General features: G+C 42.2%; 2 protein-coding genes across 6 annotated transcripts in view; one reads left to right on the top strand and one right to left on the bottom strand.

Annotated features, from left to right (window-relative positions):
• Window positions 1-19996, bottom strand: part of ARFIP1 (ARF interacting protein 1) — a 94885-nt gene extending 74889 nt beyond the window's left edge. Inside the window, exons 1-2 of one of the 5 annotated variants that reach the window (XM_075066336.1) lie at window positions 19802-19996; window positions 5432-5511 (exon numbers count right to left, since the gene is read on the bottom strand). In XM_075066336.1, coding sequence (XP_074922437.1) covers window positions 5432-5509 — 78 coding nt within the window. In that variant the 5' untranslated portion in view covers window positions 5510-5511; window positions 19802-19996. Of the gene's footprint in view, window positions 1-5431; window positions 5530-19463; window positions 19682-19801 lie in introns of those variants that run through there. The other 4 variants (XM_032774639.2, XM_032774635.2, XM_032774636.2 and 1 more) reach the window with 4 other exon arrangements.
• A 419-nt stretch (window positions 19997-20415) lies between these two features.
• TIGD4 (tigger transposable element derived 4) lies at window positions 20416-23426 on the top strand. Its single transcript, XM_032774633.2, has 2 exons — window positions 20416-20719; window positions 20860-23426. The coding sequence occupies exon 2, from the start codon at window positions 21484-21486 to the stop codon at window positions 23023-23025; it is 1542 nt and encodes a 513-aa protein (XP_032630524.1). The 5' UTR covers window positions 20416-20719; window positions 20860-21483; the 3' UTR covers window positions 23026-23426.
• The last annotated feature ends 210 nt before the right edge of the window (window positions 23427-23636 follow it).

Here is a 23636-nt window from a genome sequence, read left to right as displayed (position 1 = left end):
AGTTCCCTCAAACCGTTCCTGGGGAGGACTCCAAGACTCAGAAAACCTGAGCCTACAACAAAGGAAATAACCACTTCCCTTCCTCTCTCCTCTCCCACGACCTTTCCTCTCTGGGGCGAACTGAGTATTGAGTGGGGCGGAGTCTCTTTATACATCACCCAATACCAAGAAGATATCTCCTCTATTCCACAAAAGGACAAATCCCAAATTACAAGAAAAAGAATTCTCTCTCTCCTTCCCCTAGCTTCTCCCGCCGTGGGACACTAGAGAGTTCAAACACAGAGCGTTGTTCCCCTCACCCCTGTCTTTCCTTTCTCGCTTAACAGGAGAGAAAAGGTCGGAAACAGGTTTTAAAAAGAAAGTTCTTAATAAAGAAAGAAAGATAAGGACAAACATCTCTCTGTAAAACAAGTGACAATACAGGGCTATCTTTAAGAAAGGAGCATTGGATAGAGACAGGCGGGCTCTGGAGTCAAAAGATATCCAAGTTGAAACATTCAGCAGTTACACAGCATGTAATTACACCCAGAACAACATAAAAGCCTATAGTTTTTCTACCTGTACTCTACAAGTTGATACAGCAGATTAGGAAGAAAAAGAAAGACTTCGATAGCTAAAGACAAACAGAAAGGACTCAAGTCCCAAAAATTCCCTCCCTGACTTGTGAAAACATCAGTTTCCGTGATTGGTCCTTCTGGTCAGGCTGTTTGTTCCCTTTTAACCCTTTTACAGTAACGAGAAACAGTTCCCTCAAACCGTTCCTGGGGAGGACTCCAAGACTCAGAAAACCTGAGCCTACAACAAAGGAAATAACCACTTCCCTTCCTCTCTCCTCTCCCACGACCTTTCCTCTCTGGGGCGAACTGAGTATTGAGTGGGGCGGAGTCTCTTTATACATCACCCAATACCAAGAAGATATCTCCTCTATTCCACAAAAGGACAAATCCCAAATTACAAGAAAAAGAATTCTCTCTCTCCTTCCCCTAGCTTCTCCCGCCGTGGGACACTAGAGAGTTCAAACACAGAGCGTTGTTCCCCTCACCCCTGTCTTTCCTTTCTCGCTTAACAGGAGAGAAAAGGTCGGAAACAGGTTTTAAAAAGAAAGTTCTTAATAAAGAAAGAAAGATAAGGACAAACATCTCTCTGTAAAACAAGTGACAATACAGGGCTATCTTTAAGAAAGGAGCATTGGATAGAGACAGGCGGGCTCTGGAGTCAAAAGATATCCAAGTTGAAACATTCAGCAGTTACACAGCATGTAATTACACCCAGAACAACATAAAAGCCTATAGTTTTTCTACCTGTACTCTACAAGTTGATACAGCAGATTAGGAAGAAAAAGAAAGACTTCGATAGCTAAAGACAAACAGAAAGGACTCAAGTCCCAAAAATTCCCTCCCTGACTTGTGAAAACATCAGTTTCCGTGATTGGTCCTTCTGGTCAGGCTGTTTGTTCCCTTTTAACCCTTTTACAGTAACGAGAAACACTTTGAAAAATCCAGTTTCCTGATTGGTCCTCTGGTCAGGTGTTTGGTTCCCTTTGTTAACCCTTTACAGGTAAAAGAAACATTAACCCTTAGCTATCTATTTCTGACAGTTTCCACCTGCTAGAGTCACATCAAAAGCTAAGACATGCACCAAATGCTTTCCCAACACTTTTCCAGATAAACAATTACTGTGGTTGTTACAAGGATGTTATTCAATTGTCAATGGGAGGGAAGATGATCCATGCAACAATGAATGGGGGGAGGTGGTGTGGGGGATGGGTGGGAGAGATCTGTGCCACAAAAACACTGTTGCTATTAAGATGGGATGCATATGATGAACAAGTTTAAGAATTCCTGTCCCACATGAAATCTTTGTGGCCAATCAAAAAGTACAGTCTAGTTCTATTGAATCAAAATCATTTGTCCTTTAACAGTAATGAGATGGAAATGAGATTTACAATATAGTTCACTATCTGAAGTGCTCTTACGTAGCGCACACACACACACACACACGAGCATAGTGTCTCCTTGCTCAGGAAGTGTACATATAGGGAGCACTGATGCATTTTATTCTGCCTTGCTATCATAGCAGTAGGGAAGTAATTTTTGTCCTCATTCTACTGGAATTTGTGTTTGTTTTTGTTGTTTTTTTAATTGATTTATAGAGCTCTAATGACCCCATTCAAAAATACGAGGGCCATACACAAAGCAGTGCAGGTCTCAGAGCACAAACTCAGTTTGTGGGAACAGTTCAGTTTTTAAGCTGGAGAGAATGGCTTCCTGCTTTGTTATATTTGATGTGCATGTGCTGTTGTGAATATTTAACCCTTTTTTCGGCACCATGTCCCTACTTACCCTGGTTATATGCGTAACAGTAATTTGTTAATTATCTTTTCCTACTCTGAAAAAGTGTTACTTTCTCTTTTGTAATAAATACACACAACAGAAAAAAGAGTGAAAATTGCACATACCCTGATTTGGAGGGTATAACCAAGACGTTCAGGTATCACAGCAATGGTCATCTACATACAATCCCTAAATAGTGTTAGTAGAACAAGTCCTTATCTATGGAAATTATATTGTACTAGAGACTTTAGGTCACGGGATTTAAATAGATTTATTTCAGCTCGTTGAAAATTTATCAAAGCGCTGAAAACATTTACTGTCACAGATGCAATATCCTGCACCGTCCCAACTTTGCTTCAGAAATCTGAAGCAGAAGAGTACAAGAACGCTATGAAGATAGCAAGATACCACGTATGACAGACACCTTAGAAATATTTAAAGTAGACTCAACATTTTCAGCCTTTAGAGGGAGTTTGAGAGAAAAATAAGAACAACTTGCAATTCAAACTGCATCCTCTTATTAATGCTCAGCCCTTCTTTGCAAGTGTCACTTGAATTCCCTCTCTTGGAAATCTTCACATTTTCCTGAAGCGGATCAAGCATTGTCCAAAGAAACCTTCCAGTTTTACAATAGTGTATGTCCAGTGTATAGAGATTAGCAAGTTTTTCCATGCTATGTCCCTCTTAAAAAAAAACAAAAAACAAAAAAACCAAACCCAACAATGTTTATTGGGTGAATATGTAGCTAAAAATACATTAAGGTGCACCCAACCAGCCCTATGGCTCTTCAGTACGTATTTCAGGTGTGTTTTAAATGCATTAGAAGTACTTGGTGGATAGACAGATAATCTGTCCCACTCCTATGAAAGAACATTGGGCACAGAGATGCAAGTCACCTGCCAAAATTAAGCTTTATTTTAAGAAACCTATAAACAACTCAACTGTTTTTGAAAATTGCTCCAAAACTGAACTCTCATACACTAAGTCTCCATACAGACCCAGTTACGATAGAATTATGACCTGCTTCAACTTGAAATGGAATATAATCGGTTATATTGGCACGATGGCTCCAATTGTTTCTGTATGTGGTACTGCAGTTTCTGGACAAGTCATAATACTTTAATTTGTTATCCTAACAACTGTGCAAGAGACTATATTCTTCATATAGATAGTAAGGTTGAGGTTAGAAGAGGTGGGAGTTGTTCCATATTGTCATGCAAGAAACATTAGTTTGATAGTGAGCACATTTTTGATTACCAACAATTTGATTATCAAATATTTTGCTCAAATGCCTTCCATCAAAGACTTTGTCGCTTTACTCACATTAATGAATTAAGCCTCTCAATTACTATTATATTGATGGTAGAACTGAAGCACAGTCATGTTACCTGACTTGCCCCAAACAATATATGAAGTCTGTGGCAAAAAACCAGGAAGCAAAACAGTATGAAGTGGATGTATTTTGTGGAGACTTTCAGGTGGGAAAAACCAAAATGCATCACAAAAATTACAATAAGCAAAATCCCAAACTCAGTGGAGAGTAATTTTTTGTGCAGCAGTGGGAGGGGATGGCACAGTCAGAGTATTTGAGCAACTGAAAAGGTTCTGAAGAGTTCTGTGAAATCACAAACTTTTGCATGAACTAAATGCTAAAGAGGGATCTAGATTAAATAGAGTCCCATTTTAAATTTTAAAATGGCTACTTTAATCCAAGACAAATACTAATGTAATCAAAGTAATTGAATCATTCTTTAATTACCATATTCTCTCTTTTGTCTATTAATTTAACTATATTACAAATTGAGGGTGAAATTCATAACAATGCCTACCTAATGAGGTTATTAGTCCAAAGATAACACACATCTGTTCTCTGAACCAACAGGGAAACTCTAGAATAGACACATTTAGAAGCACATTCATTTTGTGACAGTTTTGCCTATCAACTGATGCACTCTTTTTTCTAAATTGTATTTGGCCCATTCTGTGATGGGGAAAATGTGTTTAACAAAATCAACTGATTCACTATGGAAGCATCTTTATACACAGTTGGGCACTCACTCAAATTCCCAAATCCTCTGAGAGTCAGTGTTTGACACGTACTTCCACTTTGTGGTCAAAGCCATGTCTGCATCAAGGGAGACTACTGAACAAGTTCCTTGGCTTTTCGCCACCAAGATGAAAATGATCTCCCAAGAATTGAATTAAAAGTGCATTTTAGGTAATGGAAAGAAAAATATAAAAGTTAAGTTTATTTTTAAAGTTTCTTGAGTTAACTCAAACTATTCCATGGAAGTAATTCTATGGACAATATTAATTATCTTCCCATGTCAGCTACATATGAAAGGGATTGCAGTACATCCCACCAGTGGCAATGGGATGTGCACTATGCGTTTGCCCAAATTCTTCAGATTGATAAGTATTACAAGACATACACAAGATGACTACACAGAATGTTATTTATCCCCTCAAGAAGGTCTTTTCTTTCAGTGTCAAAAGAAACCCCCCCCCCTTTTTTTTTTTTTTTTTTTTTACCACTTCTTATCCAAACTCAATAATATTTTCGTCCTTTGACTAACAATGTCCAATATAGCCCTTTTCATCCTGAAGGATGCCAAAATTTACTACCTTCAATCATCAACTACAAGTGGTCAGATTCTCTGTTTTAGTTTTCATTCTATGCAATGTCCCCTTCTACTCTATCATGCTGAGGAACTAATCAAGGCAGACTGAGGGAAGATCATCATCTTTTTAAATTACCAGTGCCTCTTCCTGCAGTACCTATGTGTTCCTTCTAATCCCCATCCCACCTAAACCCATTTAGCTCATACAATCAAATAGTAGCACAGCACAGCACGAAAGCTGCTGGCTGAAGTGATCCTGAATTATGGACTAAATTTAGTTTCACTGCTTCAGATGCAACAGAATAATCGGAAACCGGACCCAAAGTTAAAAAGGCGAGAATATAAATCTAGCAGCACCACATGCATGTGTGTACACCCAAGAATTTTATTATGCATTGCATTATGCATTTTTGGTAGTCTGAAACTGTTACTGGGATTGGTTGATTTTACAGTATTACACAAATATCACCCAATCACCTCAGAGTCAGACCGGACCTCTTCTGCGGCTGGATGAGATTCATCAACTGCTGTGGGATCGTTGCTGTGTCCTGACATACCTGAAAAGGACATATGTTGAGCATGCATTAATTCTTATGCAAGTGATTATATGTTGTACCTCACAGACATTACTCATGAAAAATAGTGAACTTTCAAAAAATATTAATGCCATGCTCCTTCTGCATTAAAATGTAATTCTTCTAAATTCACTATAGCTGCTGCTGTATAGTAGAATATTTTATAAAAGTCAAAGGGACAGTATCACTAGCCAATTTTTAGCAGATTAATTAGTTTTATCTCTTAGCAGCCAGATATGTTCATAAGCACTGTCATGGTATGAGCCCCCACTCTGAACCTTAGCGTCCAAAAGATGGTGTACCAGCATGAATCCGCCTACGCTTAATTACCAGCTTAGATCTTGTAGTACTGCCACCAACCAGGACTTGCAGCGCTTGGTACACTCTGGTCCCCCCAAAACCTTGGTACACTCTGGTCCCAAGACCCAGACGTCCTGGATCTTGACACAAGGAAAGTAAACCCTTTCCTCCACCGTTGCCTCTCCCAGGCTTCCCTTCCCTGGGTTAACCACTGTGATTCAAACTCCTTGAATCTTAAAACAGAGAGGAATTCACCTTCCCCTCCCCTTTTCTCCCCCTCCCAGATTCTCCCTGAGAGAGAGACAGTAATCTTAACATAGAGAGAAATCAGGCTTTTCCTCCCCCCTTCTCTCCTTCCTCCCACCAATTCCCTGGTGAGTGCAGACTCCCTCCCCTGGGGTCTTACATAAGATAACCAAAAAATCAATCAGGTTCTAAAAAGAAAGGCTTTTAATAAAAGAAGGAAAAAAGTAAAAGTTGTCTCTGTAAAATTAAGATGGCAAATGTTATAGGGTCTTTCAGCTTATAGACACTAGAGAAAATCCTCCCCCCAGCACAAATACAAGTTTCAGCAACAGAGATACAATCCTTTCAGCAAATACACATTTGCAAACAAAGAAAAACAAACAAAAAGACTAAACCGCCTTCCTAATTGGTACTTACTAAATTGAACAGAAGAGGCTGTTTCAGAAATTTGGAGATATCTGCTTACATGTCTGGTCCCTCTCAGAACCCAGAGAGAACAACAAAACCCCGTGAAACAGCCCAAAACAAAGGCTTCCCTCCACCGAGATTTGCAAGTATCTTGTCTCCTGATTGGTCCTCTTGTCAGGTGTTTCAGGTTCACTGTTTGTTAACTCTTTACAGGTAAAAGAGACATTAATCCTTAACTATCTGTTTACGACAAGCACATTACAGGTATACAAGACAGCATGATTTTGGTGTCCACCATCTGGGAAAACCACATAAAACATTAAGAGTACGTCTACACTGCAATGGAAGCCCAAGATTAATAGAAATCGAGAGAGTAAACACTTCGCTAACCTAGGGCCTGAACACCTACACTCATTTGTAACCCCAGGTTGGAAACTGTTGAATCCTAGGTCCCAACCCGAGGCTCCAGAATCTACACTGCATTATGTGGGCCCCAGTCCAGTCACCCACATCCCAGATTCCCTAACACCCTCCTAAAATGTGGCCATTCTAGCCCTTTGTTCATGGTGCAATGTGACAAAACCAGATTGTTCACTAAACTTGACTGTCCTGGACAAAGGAAGTCAGCCATGGGGTTGTGAATACTTTTGGCAGACTGCCAGAGCACAAGTCCAGTAGGGCTACATCTACACTGCAAAGAAATAAGGGTGGAACCCAGGGTCCTGGCTTGACTAAACCTCAGACCTTCTATCCCCACGGGGTCCTGAGACTCTGGGTCTGACTTCTGGATTAGCACTGTGAGTGTGTAGACAGAAAGGTGTGGGGGGGGGGGGGAGATTAGGCTTGAGCCCGAGTTCAAACCCCTGGTCTTACATTACTATATAGACATACCTTAAGATGTTTTGAGGTAATAAGTGTTTAAGGCCACGTCTGCACTACAAACTTAGGTCGACTCAAGGTATGTTGACATACAGCTGCTGTAACTAGTACATCATCATTTGTGCACATGCATACTTGACTCTTTGTGTCAGTGATGCATGTACCCAGTAGGAGTGCTTGTGTCAATGCAGAATGTGGTGCACCATTGACAGGCATCCCACTGTGCAACTCCTCACCATCAGCACACTGACTTTCGGGAAGTTTTGGCAATGTTGGATGGGGCAAAATGAGTTATGCAGCAGTGACTGGGAGCATGCAATCAACTTCTCAGTTTGCAATTATTTCCATCCCTTAACGGTATCAATATTCTATAATTTTTATGACTTTTTTTTCAAAATCCCACAAACCTGCACGGCCCTCCTGGCTGTCCACCATCTCTGACAGAAGCATGGAGCCTGCACAGCTCTGCATTTTTGTCATGAACTTTGTAAGCAAAGGGCGTACAATCCTGCAGCATTTCCAAAGCTGCAAAAAGAACCAAATGAGTGGAGAGCATGAAGATTCCTTGGGGGACAGACTGCTGTGGACATAATGAGAATCAATTCAAGGTTGTTGGTGGCATTCACGGAGCAGCTGCAGATGGTGAAGCACTGCTTCTGGGCCTGAGAATTTAGCACTGACTGGTAGGATCCCATCATAATGCACATTTGGGAAAATAAGCATTGGCTGCAGAACCTTTGGCTGCACACGGCTACATTCCTAGATCTGTCCACTGAGCTTCCAGCAAAGGGACACAAAAACAAGAGCTGCACTGACAGCTGATAAGCAAGTGGGATTGCACTGGGGAAACTTGGAATACCCGATTGCTACTGGTCAGTTGGGAATCAATTTGGAGTAGGTAAATCCACCATGGGGGATGCAAGCGTGCAGGGCCATTAATCACATTCTGCTATGCAGCACTGAGACCCTCGGCAATGTGTAGGACATAGCGGTCAGCTTCACAGCTGTGGGGTTTCCAAACTGCAGTGGAGAGACAGATGGCACCTATATCCCTATTTTGGCACAAAACCACCATGTCACTGAGTACATCAACAGAAAGGGATACTTTTCTGTGGTTATGAAGCACTGGTGCATCACCGGGAACGCTTCACCAACATCAACGTGGGCTCGTCAGGGAAGGTGCATGACACCTATATCTTTAAGAACACAGAACTGTTCAGAAAGCTACAAGCAGGGACTTGCTTTTCAGACCAGCGGATTATCATTGGGAATGCTGAAATGGCAATAGTGAATTGGGGAAACCCAACCTACCCCTTGCTCATGAAGCCACACACCGGCCAGCTTGACAGCACCAAGGAATGATTGACCCACCAGCTCAGTAGGTGCAGAATGACAGCCAAATCTGCTTTTGCCCATTTGAAGAGTCAGTGGTGTTGTCCACTCACAAGACTGGACCTCAGTGAGAAAGATATTCCAATGGTTTAAGCTGCCTGCCGTGCCCTTCAAAATATCTATGAAATAAATGGGCAAAGTGTCTGCGGCTGTATCATTGACATGATAAAGGAGCATTCAAGGATGATAAGGCCATTGCAGAGAAACTAAATGAATTATTTGCATCGGTCTTCACAGTTGAGGACATGAGGGAGATTCCCAAACCTGAGCCATTCTTTTTAAGTGACAAATATGAGCAACTGTCCCAGACTGAGTGTCATAAGAGGAGGTTTTGGAACAAACTGATAAAGTACACAGTAAGAAGTCATCAGGACCAGATGGTATTCACCCAAGAGTTCTGAAGGAACTCAAATGTGAAATTGCTGGACTATTAACTATCATCTGTAACCTGTCATTTAAATTAGCTTCTGTACCAAATGACTGGAGGATAGCTAACGTGACGCTAATTTTTAAAAAGGACTCTGGAGGAGACTCTGGCAATTACAGGCAGGTAAGCCTAACTTCAGTACTGGGCAAACTGGTTGAAACTATAGTAAAGAACAAAATTGTCAGACACGGATTAACATAATTTGTTGGGGAATAGTCAACATGGTTTTAGTAAAGGGAAATCATGCCTTACCAATCTACTAGAATTATTTAAGGGGGTCAACAAGCATGTGGACAAGGGGGACTCACTGGATATAGTGTACTTAGATTTTCAGAAAGCCTTTGATAAGGTCCCTCACCAAAGGCTCTTAAGAAAAGTAAGCAGTCCTGGATAAGAGGGAAGGTCCTCTCATGGACTGGTAACTGGTTAAAAGACAGGAAACAAAGGGTAGGAATAAATGGTCAGTTTTCAGAATGGAGAGAGGTAAGTAGTGGTGTCCCCCAGTGGTCTGTACTGCTGGGACTGGTAATTAGTTACTTTCAGAACTACTGAGCACCAAGCAGCATATGTGGTGAAATAATAAAGATGATTTGTGTTATAGAATAAAATTGTACTATATGCAACAAAATCAGTGCAAAAGTTCTGAAATCTTAAATCTAATACATTATAAACTTAATAAAACTTAATAAATTAATAGAACCAAATTTGTGAAGGGGAAAGAATATTCATGTCCATTTCAGCTACACATACACCAACCGTAGGTTTCACAGGTCTGTGTATGTGAAGCTGTGATTGTCTTTAATATACCCCAGAGTGTGGTTGAAGAGGTAGTACACCAATCCCTGATACCACATGGAATGTTGAAGGGGGCGTATAAAGCAGCCCCAATATTGAATTCTCAATGGGCTACAAACGGAGGAGAGACCGGGATTGCTAAATGTGCAGGTCCACCAGAGTCTGCATTATTTGTGTTCGCTGTCTGAGAAGCCCCATTATGTCCTGATGCCTCTTCTCACTCCTTTACTAGCTGGGACTCCTGGCCCTTTCTCCTCTCCACTTTTCCCTTCTTCAGGCTGTCTACTATGTTCATCCTCCAGACTCTGTGCTCACAGTTTGTCTTCTAATTTGCCACTAAACATTACTTCTTTCTCCATTATTTTGGAAACGTTCCATGGCCTGTATTATACAGGAGGTCAGACAAGATAATCACAGAGATCCATTCTGGGCTTGCAATCAATGAACTGTCCCAAGTCTCAACCTTTTGAGCTAGCATGGGAGAGGAGCCTGTAGCGGCTACTACTGAGAATCAGACTACTGCCAAATAGCAGGAGCTCGGCATTCAAGACGCATCAGACCATCATCTGGGTTACGTACTGACAAACCCTTTCAACCTTAGCCTCAAATCCCACATTTATTAGTCATGTAAAGAGTAGAGCAATGTCTGTGATGGCAGAAGAGCACAAACAAATATTCTGCACAAACTTCCCATGACTTTTACTGGTTTTGGAATCATTCATAAAGCAGAAGGTGCCAACAGCATTTTGGCCTTTATCTTTTTAAAGTACGGTTCTACTTCGAAACTGGACTAAAAATGCCAGTTGTACCAAGTTCAACTTCCAGAGCAAACATACATAGTTTACAAACAAAAAGGTGGACTTTTAAAAATGTCAGCCCTTATTATTTATACTATGACAGCACCTAAGGATCCCAACCAAGACCAGGGAACCATTATTCTAGGCTGCAGAATAAATATAAAATTGAAGAACTGGAGTTATATTTCCTTAACCAAACTTCAACTAGATGTTGTAAAAAAATGCCCTGACTAGCAGGTAGCAGGAAGGCCTAGAAAATAATGAGTTTAAGACCAGAAGGAATGGAGTAGGGATGATGTCTGGTTCAAATAACTAATGAGATAAGGCAACAGTTCTCAAACAATGGGTTGGAACCCCAAAATGAGTCACAAGCCCATTTTAATAGGATTGCTAGGGTTGGCTTAGACTTGCTGGGGCCTGTGGCCAAAGCCCGAGCCCCACACCCAGGAAGCCCAGGGCCCAAGCCCCACCTCTCAGGGCCAAAGCCAAAGCCCAAGCCCAAGCCGGTGAGGCTTGGGCTTTAGCTTTGGTCCTCTCCCCCCCCACAACCAGGACAGTGGGGCTCCAGCAGGGTCAGGGTTTGGTCCTCCCTCCTGGGGTTGTGTAGTCATTTTTGTTCTCAGAAGGGAGTTGTGGTGCAATGAAGGTTGAGAACCCCTGACATAAAGGGATGTTCATGAAAAGAAGGCCTTCAATCAATAGGAGTGACTGCAGATGGGTTTAAATAAGACAAAAGGAATATCTTAAGAGGAGCCAACATGGGCCTTCCCACCTTGTATACCAGTGTTAACAGAAAGGAGGGGAAGCGATAAGGAGGAAAGACCTTGGGTAGAAAGGAGACTGTAAATCTTACCTGGATTAAACCTGGAAATTAGGGTGAGCTGTCTCAAATTAGTTGTTTAGATAATTGGCTAGAGCATAATTTGCTTGTTGAAAGAAATAAAAAGAATTATGAATTTGAGGTTTCATTGTGAGACCCTACCTGATCATGCTGGAGCATGTCAGGATGAAATGGTTTTCCCTAGGTCTGGCCTGGTGGGAAGCATCTTGGTCACACGCTTAAGAATACTTTGTTACTATACTGGGTGCAGTAACTGCTTATTTTATAGGCAGTTAGATGTGTTTAGAGCAATTGTATAAAATATCATTTGACCACTGGACTTAAAAGGAATTTATAATTAAATTAGTGTTTTGTGGTCTCCCATATTAATAATTCCAGCACAGGCACTATACACAGAATAAAACAGCCTCTGTCCTGAAATAGTTATGCTCTAAATAGACATGAGATAAAGGACTGATGGAAGGGATATAACATACAAGTAGGATGAACAATTGGCATGGTAGTTCCAAAATTTATATTTTGTTAGGGTTTTTTAATATTTGGGGTGAAGTTTTTGGCAATATGTCATATTCTGGGAGTCCAATTCAGACCAGTGAAAGGGTGCGTCACTTCTTGTATTATAACTCTGAGTGACCCAAAATGCTTCTGCTACTAGTGTTTCCCTATCTGGAACACACACAGCCAGCAGGCACTTTGCATTCCGTACACTGTACAGCTCTTATTCAACTGCTTCGAGTCCAATAGCCTGCCCGTAGTTATCACAGACTTTACCAGACTTGTGACCCTAACACTACCCCAGTCCTCATCTTCCCCCAGACTCATGCACTCTGATATGTGCAGCCCTCTCCTGCAACGTTCAGAGCAGGGGTCGGCAACCTACAGCACACGTGCCAAAGGTGGCATGCAAGCCGATTTTTAATGGCACGTGCTCTTCTGGGGTTCCGGCTGCTGCCCTGTTGCCAGCCAGGATCCCGGCTGCTGGCCCCACTCAGCCCGCTACCGGCCTGGGGTTCTGCTCACTGAGGAAAGGTGGCTGGGAAGACTGGCAAGGGGCCGGTAGCCAGAACCCCAGACCAGCAGCCGGAACCCCAGACCGGCAGCAGGCTGAGTGCCACTGGCACCCCCGACTGGCAGCAGACTGAGTCACTCAGCCCGCAGCTGGCCCTGCTCAGCCCGCCACCGGCTGACTAAATGGAACCCCAGACCGTCAGCGGGCTGAGCAGGACCAGCAGCTGGACCCCAGACCGGAAGCGGGCTGAGCAGGGTTGGTGGCTGGAACCCCAGACAACGATCCCAGGGAAGGGATCCTAAATTGATAAGATCTGCATTTTAGTTTTATTTTAAATGAAGCTAGTTAAATATTTTTAAAACCTTATTTACTTTAAACACAATAGTTTGTTTATATAATAGAGAGAGAGAGAGAGAGAGAGAGAGAGAGAGAGAGAGACCTTCTACAAATGTTAAGACACAGGAAATCTTAAGTTACAGTGAATTTGGCACACCACTTCTGAAAGGTTGCCAAACCCTGGTTCAGAGGAACAGTAAGATCCATTTGCTCCTTGAAGAAGACAAAATGCAACAGCCTGCAACTTTAACTGGATTTAACATTCACTTTGGTACAGACACAGCACTGTTGGTTTATATGAACAATAAAATAAAAGAAGATAGGATTTTAAGTGAGTTTAAGTATAACAGATGAAGTTAGAAATATAGAAGCAAATAAAAGTGCTAATACTCATATAAAAGTCTAAAACCTAATCTAGCAGGGTTTGGTTCAGGCTTTGTTCAAGATAGTCTCTCTTCTAGAGACAGAAAGTTGCGGGTTCCTTTGTTTTCTTAGGTGAATACATTTGAGATTTTCTGCCCCTCTCTCTTATAGTCCAATGAACCTTTGAAATGGATTCTTCTGAAGGTCACTCATCACAATAAAGTTTATTCAAGAAACAAGGAAGATGAGATGGAGCCTGGAGGTGAAGGAGGCTCTATACTCTATTCCCTCCCCACTTCCCCCCCCACCTCCCCCCGTAGCTGGAGTTTGCTAAATTGCAAATTGTTCAGTTTCCTGCACTCTCCTTCCCCACTCCACCAACTGTCTTGATTGTTCTGTTTATTACTTCCATGTAAATTAAGATAAACACACAATCCTTTGGTTAGGTTAGGCCTGTTTAACAACCTTTTCCTAGGCAGGGAGGGCTGCCTGGTTTCTTGTGGCCAGACCAGAGATCAGTAGGCAGAGCTGCATCATTCTCCATCTACCCCGTTGCTAGCCAGGGCTGCTCTTGCTCACTGGAACGGCCTTTAGAAGACAACTGTTGCTCTCTTCTGTGTAATGTACCTGTACATAACATTTTCAAACAGCTTTTCTTTAATTGTTTTTGATTGGTTTGTATCTTGTAGATTAGTTCCTAATAAAGTCCAGGACCATTAAAAAAAAAAAAAAAAAAAAAAAAAAGTATCACAAGGGGGAATTCCCAACTAGACATATGATGTTGCTACATACATTTTACCATATTACTGACCAGTGAGTTATGAGTGTTCAGATGATACCTCAACAGATTTCTTTTGTACAAAGACTAAGTGTGTTAAGGATGTGAATCACAGAGGACATTACCTGAAAAGAGAAACAAAGTTAACTAGAGGAGAAACTGAAGGGAGGAGGAAAGAAGAGGTGTAGAAGGGGCTGGTGGAATGAAGGTGAAGAGAAGAGATTGTGAGGAAACTGGAGCAAATATCCATTCAGCAGAGAGAAAAAACATCCAGAGTAAAAGCTGCAAAAACCAGCCAGATACTTGTAACAGTGTCCAAAGTCCTAGCTGCAGCTGTTCTTCTCTACTCCTGCCAGCTCAGTTTCATTTGGCTTCTAAGTCTCTCTTCCCCACGTTCCCAAGGAAGTTATCTGCCCTGGCAAGCAGACTAAACTTGCAAACTAAAACTGGGTTCAGAGGTTAAGGTAGATTCTTCATCAGTCACCTGTAATGAAGGTTATAAAGGTCAATTATGTCCTGCAGTCACCTCTGTAATCCCTTAGTCACTGAGGACATACTTTGAAGACACATGTATAAACTCTATTAACATTGATGTAAATCACTGGAACAGCAGACACTTCCACATTATGCATAAATAGAAAACGAACCCAGATTTCTCTTAACTGTGTTGTGTGTACGGCCTAACAAGAGTGAGACCCTCACTTTTGATGCTAAAGCAAGCAAACAGCTCTCTGAATATACACAAGGAACAGTTCTGTAGATGTAGAGTAATGTAGTGCTATTTTTACATGATCACTTTTCATAACAGAACTGCACTTGGAAACTGTAACCTGAAAAAATTTCCAGATAGCTGAAACCTACAAATAATACTGCACTGTTTGAGCAACCTGTGAGGTCGACAGCTGATCTCTGAAAAAATAAATCAAGACTGCCAATAATCTTCGGTATAACAAAAGGTGATATGCCCTGTGTAGAGTAAGCCTCCTAGCATTCCACATTTACTTACTTTCACACCAGATACAGAAAATCCCAGTTAAATAAAGCAGCACTAGTTATCTTCATAGCACATTTCAACTTTCCAATTTGTGTTGAATGTTTTATTTACATAAAGTCTAATCACGAGTAGTCAAGTGGTCCATGTGATGTATAAAGTAAGATAACAAGCAAGATATAGAAAACCTGGGGAAATGAATTATCTAAATTACTTTACGCTGGGCTGACTCATTACCTCGCAGCCCTAAGCCTATGTTCAAACATGGCGTCTGTATGGCCAATTGTCGGTCCAAAGGTCACACTGGTATCATGTGCAACACCATAGTGAGGTGTGCAACATTATAGTGCCGTGTGCATTTTCCCACTCTTTTTCCCTGGTCACCTAAGGGTCAGGATAGTGCGGTGTGCAACATTATAGTGCCGTGTGCATTTTCCCACTCTTTTTCCCTGGTCACCTAAGGGTCAGGCTAGTGCCTTGTGCAAAAATACCAGCGTGCCGTGTGCATAAGGGTAGTGTGCCGTGTGCAGCTCCTGTTTACGTGGAGGGCTCCAGCTCGGAACCTGGAAGGCAAAGGAGCTAGGGATCAATCAGATGCTGACACGAGTAAGAGAGTTTTCGAATAAAACCATGTCTTGCACCAAGATCTGGAGGAGTATTCGCATGTTAGCTGGAAGACTTGGATCCTCCTTCCAGCTAGAAGGGTCTCCTGCAGATTTAGCTGGCTCGGGACGGGTGAGATTAATTCCCATCAATTCATTATGCTCTCGGTGTCTGTACTGCTGGTCAGCTGCGCTTGGAGTGCGGTACTTGTATTCTAATTTCTGTAATATTCTGTTTGCTTAGCCTCTTCTCTTTTTCCCTCCTTTATTTGGTACAGAACTGTATATATTGTTGTTATTTGGTGGAAGTTATGTATATAGTATATGAAAGTTAAATTGTTCTATTAATTGCTATTGTGATTATTTGTTGTATTTTACAGTATTTGGTTAACGTGCACACAGTTTATTTAGTTTTTGTGTATCTGCCTGGAATTTTAGTAAACAGTTAATTATAGATTGTTTGATTTCTTGTTGTTGGATGTAAATAGATTGTTTCAAGTGGGTAAATATTCTCGTTCTAATAGTATTGTTAGTTAGTAAAAGAGTTCCTCCCCAGCCCAAGTTGCAATTTATCCCCCATCAATAAACGGCCACGTGGTTTTGAACTTTCAAACTGACACGTTTTGATTTTCCTCACTCGATCAAAAACTTACTCGAACCTGTACTGATCTCGGACAATTACTTTCTTTTAAGAAAGGTAAACAGAATTATGCAAGATCACCTGCAGAATGAGCACTATTCATGACAAAAACAAGACTACTACACAGAACTGTCTTTGCAAGCAAACCAAGGATTATTTTTGCTCTTATTGATCCAAAAACCATATGAATTACTTCAGTAAGTAATGCAAATAAGTATTCGCAAACATGACAGACTTACCAGTAGGTGATCGCTATAAAAGTGTCCCCACACAACTCTGCCAATACTCCACTTTTTGCCTGCAATATTTTTCCCACGTTTGAATGTCTTTGATGGGGCTAAATTTCCACTAGGGACTAGGAGACTAATAAACCCATTTTGAACATGAATAGAACACAAGACAACAAATCCAGAGACATTAACTCTGCCATGCTGTGTGACCTTGGCCAATCTATGTCTGAATTTCACTGTATGTAAAAAGGGTGTTTTGGGTGACACTTACCTCATTTATAGCCATACTCCAACCATATAGGTTTAATTTAAATAGAAAATAATCAGAGATCTTCCATTCAAACAAGGGGTTTGCTCTTCATCTAGTCACTGAGGGGGGGGGGGCGGGGGTGACTGACACACATTGCAGTGCAGAAGACTGGCTTCCAAACCACTTCTTTTTCTCTTTAAGGACGCTGACCACCAACTTACCAAAGACTTCACTAATGCATGAATTACCAAATTGAAATACAATACTACCTCTCTGGCTAAATAGTGCTTGTTACATAGCATATTTTTCTTTGAGATTAGTATCTCAATCTGCTGTGCAAAGAACATGCAACATTGTATCTAACATAAAATTTGTAAGTATTAATGCAAAGTGACTGATTGTTCGATCTTTCTCTGTAATGAAAAAAAAATTGAGTATCACTGAAAAATGTTTTCCTCAAGTGACTTTTTTAAGTTTCAGCTCTTTAAATTTGCATCTCAGAGTCCATTTTTCAAGCACTATTTGTCCAAGCTAAATAGGACTCCTTATAGTCTACCTTTCCAACAAACATTGGTTTGCCAAGACTCTCGGAGCACAATAAGGCCCTCATTTACACTGCAAATACAGTAGTATCAAAAGAAGCAGTAACAACACAGTTGTCCACTGACATAATTAAAGCATATACCAGTTTGACAGTACAGATGGAACCTAAACACTTAAGATTCCATCTGAATTCCTAAAACGAGGCATCCTTTAACACTGTCCCGGACAATCATGTTCTAAACAGACACCGGTGTATTTCCAAGTACTCTGAAAAAAGCTTCAGAAGTGTTAGCTTTTGAGAATAACTATGGCTTTTTTCTTATTTTGAAAGACTGTCAAAGGAAATAAAAATCCATGGGACAGCCAAAATTTATAACAAGTTCACATTCCTACTTCATCTAAGCCACAACTATCAGCCACCTGATCTGGTTCATTCTGCCATAGACAGCCAACCTAATTTAATTGAAGAACACACCCTAACCACCTAGCAGAGTGATATAAAAAAGAGCATGCTGCCACTTGGTTAAATGAACTGGCAATACTGTGTTTGATGCACAATTACTCCTCAACAACTAGACCATAAACAACTGGCAATTCCCCAAGGATCATTCACTTCCTTCTACCTAATGAATGTCAAATAGAGGCCAATTAAAAATAATGTACTGCTGTCCAACTTCATCCTCTCCCAGTCACTGCTCATCTCTCCTTCACATAAGGGTTGAAACTATCAGCCCTCAATAAAATGGCTTTTGAACAATAAGCCGTTGAGCCACAAACCACAAAATAATCTCTTTCTCTAGCCCACTCCAGTCATGAGTGCAAAACCACTACTTGGAAAGATCACTGGTTCTGAAAGCACTTTTACTGATTAAGTGTTTGGGCCACAAGATATGAATAAAATCTTGGATGATATTCCTATTTGAAATCGTGGGTGATCCTGCCGACAGTTACAGACCATTTAATCCTATACAGTATTCCCCTCACCCCTATTTTGTCACTTTGTAAAGCTCCTCAACAATGCTAGAAAACAAAACAAATATTTGTTCTGCATCTTCCCTGAGGTTCTTCCTCCCAATGAAGTCTGACAGTGTGTTGTATGTTACGCTGCAACTAGTTTCCAATTTCACATTCAAGAAGCATCTTCCTTTCTGTATGGTTACAACCAGAATCTCAATCACAGGAGTGTTCCCTATGTCTTTCGACACATGTGAGAAAGATGCAAGATTTCTGAGCAAATGGAAGGTGACAAATGTTGGCAATTTCAACCCCTTATAAGAGCTAGGAAAGCAGGGAGGAAAATAAAGGACTGATGTGCAATGGCCTAACACCACCAAAATGCAATATCAGGACTCTTCACCCCGATATGTGACTCCACCTGATGACAAAATGTCTCTCTAGCTCTTCAAGAGAGAGTTATGAGTGTTGTACACTCAGAAATTGAAACTTTTATTCTAAACTGAAAACTACCAACATGAACTGGTCATAATTTCCTCAATAAGCCATAAAAAAAAAAACACAACACACACACACACACACACACACACAGAACAAGTCTCATTTAAACAGACTTTTGAAAGAGTTAACATGCCCTTCACACTGTCTGCTGCAAATTAGGCCTGTATCATTTCCTCCTGCTGCTTTCCACACTTCATTTCTTACTACCATGTAATCAATGTGGTAAGTGGCTTTTTTCCCCTTGTGGCTGAACAGCGTGTGGAAACAAAGAATCAAAACAAATGGCTTTTAAAAAAAAAAAATCTTGTTTTTTCTTTTCACTTACGTTTAGTTCATTTTAACGAAACAACCAGTTAAACACCCATTTAGTCAATCATCAAAAACAAGCCTCTACATGCCAATTATTATTTAAAGTTGCAAGACGGTAAAAGTTAGCTAAAAACAAGAACTAAAAGTGAATACCAACAGCAGGTAACAACCGAGGTCTCTCTGCAGACCTTCTGCAGACCACCCAAGCGCTCGCGAGCTGAGGGTCCCTGGGGGATAACCCCGGGAGAGGCGCCGATGGCAGCCCGGGGGAGGGAAAGCGTGTCAGGATCAAGCTTTCGTTGCTAGTGACAGGCGTGCAGCGGTGAGGCGGAGCGGGACCCACCTTCAGGGAAGCGCCGCCGCTGGGAGCCCCGGTCCCTTGAGCACAAGCACCGTCCGCGCTGGCACCTAGGCCGAGGAACGCGGGACCGGGAAGGGGGCTGGCGGATCCCGTTTCGGACAAGGAAGCAGCTTCCCGGCCTCCGCGCCGAGTCGTGACACGTACACTGCAACGAGGGGGCGGGCGCTGCGGCCCGGCTCCCCGCCCGTCGCCCATGAGCTGCGTCCTGCGCGGACAACAGCCGCCGCTCGCACTGAAGCGGGGAGCTGGGCACCGCCGCCAACCCCCTGGGGAGACTCCAGCATCAGGGGCCAGCACAGAGCGCCGCGCTGCCCCCCCACCTCCTCTCACCTGCCGCTCCCGCCCCGCTCACGTCCTGCTCCGCGGTGGCCGGACGAGGGACAGCTGCTGTCAAGCCCGGAGGGGAAAGGGGCGGCTCCTGCGGGCAGAAAAGGCTCCGGTGCCAACACCTGCACCTTTATTTCTTCCTTCTCCGGCACCAGTGGCAGCCGGAAGCGCTTGGCCGGAAATGGGGCAGCGGCGATCTCTCTATGGCCATGACGTGGAAGAGTCTCTCTAGCCAACAATAGCCATTTCTATGGTGTCGCTGCCGCCATGCAGCAACCATAGCAACGACATCCGGGTTCGCCGCCGCTTCTCTAATGCCCTCCCCCAGCTTCTGCAGCGTCTTGCGCGCTCTGCTGGGGACTGGAGCTGAGTCCCGGTGCGGGAGGTCACGTGGCGGCTACGGCCGGACACCATGACCCGCTCCCCCGCTGGAGGCAGCTGGGCAGGAAGCGCGGTGCAGCCTCCCCCGTCCCAAGAGAAGGGCGGCTGGGCTGGGGCAGGGCAGGGGCGCTGGTGTGTCCCGGGAGTCTCTCGCTGACCTCAGGCGGGCGGGTTCCTACCGGAACGTGTCGCCGCCCGGCTGCAGCGCTGGGGTCAGCCAGGCGCGGCGCGGCAGGGCAGCGAGCGAGCCGCTCAGTCTCGCGGGGCCCGGCTGCAGCTCAGCGGGAGGTGCTGCGAGGCGCAGAGGTGTTAGACTCCCGCCCTCTGGTTACCTGGTGGGCTAGGGGACACCGTGCCGGGGGAACAGCTGCTCTCCCAGCCCTGCTTCCTCTCCCTCCCGTGTGTGCGGTCGGCGAGAGAGACATGAGTGAAGATCCGTGTGCGTCAGCGGACGAGAGCGGTTAGGTGGGAGAGTGTTTGTCCCGTTCACAGCGTGGGCCTAGCTGCTGCAGCGCTTTCTAAGCCACCAGGTTATTGTCGGCACCTTGAAAGAGTCAAGTTGGCAACATGATAACATCCCTTTGACGCCCAAATGAAATTCAGGGGGCCTGGGGTTAGGTCAATGAAAGAAATGCTGCTAATGTGCTTCCTTCCTCTCTCCTTGTTTTAGTGGCCTGGGGTGAAGGAAAAGTTGGCCTCGAGGGAACTTGCTGCCAGCAGCAAAGTCTTTCCTAGGCCATGTTCCTGCACAAAAGGAACACCAGACAGCTCTGCTTCCCTTAAAAAAATATTCTTTATCCATACAGGCAAGGGCACTGGAGGCCACTTTCTTATTAACTATGTTCTCTTCTTTGAATTAGTTCCTAGGTGTGGTTAAGGATTATAATGCACCAGAAGTAAATCAGTGGGACTGAAAGGTTTCTATATTTATGTCAATGAAGTCATCCTTTCCCCACCCTTACTTTTTTAATCTTTTGGGGTGGGAGGCGCGACAGCAGTTTTCTGGAATGAACCTGAAAGGAACTTGTAATCATTGTGTTAATTTGTTTTAGTTTTTAGACTCCTCTTTCTAGATAAAGGCATTCAAAGAAGTAAGAGAGGCTAAATTGCTATTAATGTACTGATAGTATCCAGGAAGATACCAATGACTGTACCACATCAGCTTTCACAATGTGATGACTGTGACATCAGTATATATACTTGAAAACTAATCTAATTAAAGAAGCTGATATCAGAAAGGACTAGAAAGAGTGTATGTTTGTGTGTGCTTGTTTGTAAAAGAGTGCAGGATACCATGGCAGAGACTTCAGTGGATCCCTCATCTTTACCTGTAATAAGGAAAAAGAAAAGTTTATCCATTGAGGAAAAAATTGACATAATAAGTGCTGTGGAAAGTGGCAAGAGAAAAGCAGACATTGCAGCAAAATATGGCATAAAGAAAAATTCATTGTCTTCAATTATGAAGAATAAAGATAAAGTTCTAGAAGCCTTTGAGTCCTTACGATTTGATCCTAAAAGAAAAAGACTAAGAACAGCTTTTTATACAGATCTGGAAGAGGCATTAATGAAGTGGTACAGAATTGCTCAGTGCTTGAATGTACCAGTAAATGGCCCAATGTTGCGTTTCAAAGCTAACGATTTTGCTCAGAAACTTGGACATAGTGATTTTAAGTGCAGTAACGGCTGGCTTGATCGTTTTAAATCAAGATATGGTTTAGTATTCAGATCTCAGTCTATAGAACCTGTGACTACTACAGCCGATACTTTAACTGTTTGGTACCAAAATGTTCTTCCTTATTATTTAAATGATTATCAGCCAAAAAATGTGTTTAATGTAAAGGAGACTGGATTGTTTTATCGGATGTTACCTAATAATACTTTTGCATTTAAAGGGGAAACTTGTTCTGTTGGCAAACTAAGCAGAGAGAGAATAACTGTAATGGTTGGTACAAATATGGATGGCTCTGAGAAACTTCCTTTGCTTGTTATTGGCAAAAATAAAAATCCACACTGCTTTAAAGATGTAAAGTCACTGCCTGTGGATTATGAGGCAAACAATATGGCATGGATGACCTCAGATGTGTTTGAACAATGGATGCGTAAACTTGATGAGAGATTTCAAGCACAGCAGCGGCGAATAGTATTTTTTGTTGACACTTTCCCAGCTCATCCAGAGGTAAAGAATCTAAAGTCTATTGAACTGGTGTTCTTTCCTCCATGCTCACCATCTAAATTTATAGCTATGAAACAAGGAGTTATAAGAAGTCTGAAAGTCAAATACAGGCATCGTCTTATCAAGAGATTTGTAGACTGTGTAGAAGGTAGTAAAGAATTTACATTGACTCTACTTGATGCAGTTGATATGTTGCACCTATGCTGGAGAAATGTAACTCCAGAGACTGTTGTTAAAAGTTATGAAGAAGCAGGATTCAAATCACAAACAGGGGAAAATGGTGACACAGACAGAGAAATTGAAAGTGGTTTAGATTTGATTGCACATGCATTGGCAGCTGGGGTAGAGTTTCCAGAAGGCTTATCTTTGGAGGAATATGCAACTTTGGATGATGACTTGGTAACATGTGAAATGCCCACAAATAATGAAACGATGTGGACCAAAGAAAGCACTTCAGTTAAAACTGATTTGTTTGTTTATGATGAAGAGGAAGATGAAGGTGATGGATCTCCAGGAATTGAACAGCCTTTGCCATCAAAAAATGAGGCTCTAAGTGCGTTAGATACTCTTCGAAGGTTTCTCAGAAGTCAAGACATGAATGATTCTCTTCATAATTCTCTAGCGGATCTAGATAATTTTATTCAGCATGTAGCATCTAAATGAGGGTTTATCCAAGTATGAAAGCATTTAAATGGAAAAACTAGTTATTGAGCTAGCTAAAAAAGAAAAACCTGCAGCATGGTTCTGTGGTTTGCTTTGCAAACATATCTAGATATGACAAATATAATTTAAAAAAATAGCTCTGAACTGAGATCTTCCAAGGATAAGGGTGGGGAGAGAGGTAACCAACCTTTGTGTATTCTTTTGCCTTTTAACTTGATAACTGTGGAAGGTACAAGAAAAGTAAAAATGATTTTCCACTTGATAAATGTAGGCTGATATTGAACTCAGTTTGTTCCCTTTTTTATTGATTTCTTCCCCTCCCTCCCCTTCCCCCATGAATAGTCCCACTGAAGTTAGTGAAAGTCTCTGTATAGTATTTCAATAAAGATTTATAAAACTAGGCCTTAAGACTTTTACTCTGCTTTAAAATATGCCCCCCCCCCCAAAAAAAAAGTTTGAGCTCTTAGAGAACTAAAGTTTTTTTTTAATGTAGAACTTTCTTCTTAAAGAAACCTAGTGATGATATGTAGGTATCAGAATTTGTTTTTTAAATGAGAAACAGTGGAAAATTGGTGCTTGTTTTGTTTTTAAAAGATATGTTTGACCTGGAT

This window comes from Chelonoidis abingdonii, chromosome 5 (genome assembly GCF_003597395.2).
Source record: "Chelonoidis abingdonii isolate Lonesome George chromosome 5, CheloAbing_2.0, whole genome shotgun sequence".
Classification (NCBI taxonomy): domain Eukaryota; kingdom Metazoa; phylum Chordata; order Testudines; family Testudinidae; genus Chelonoidis; species Chelonoidis abingdonii.
Note: the sequence above shows the minus strand (reverse complement) of the source record. Positions and strands in the feature narration are given on the sequence as shown.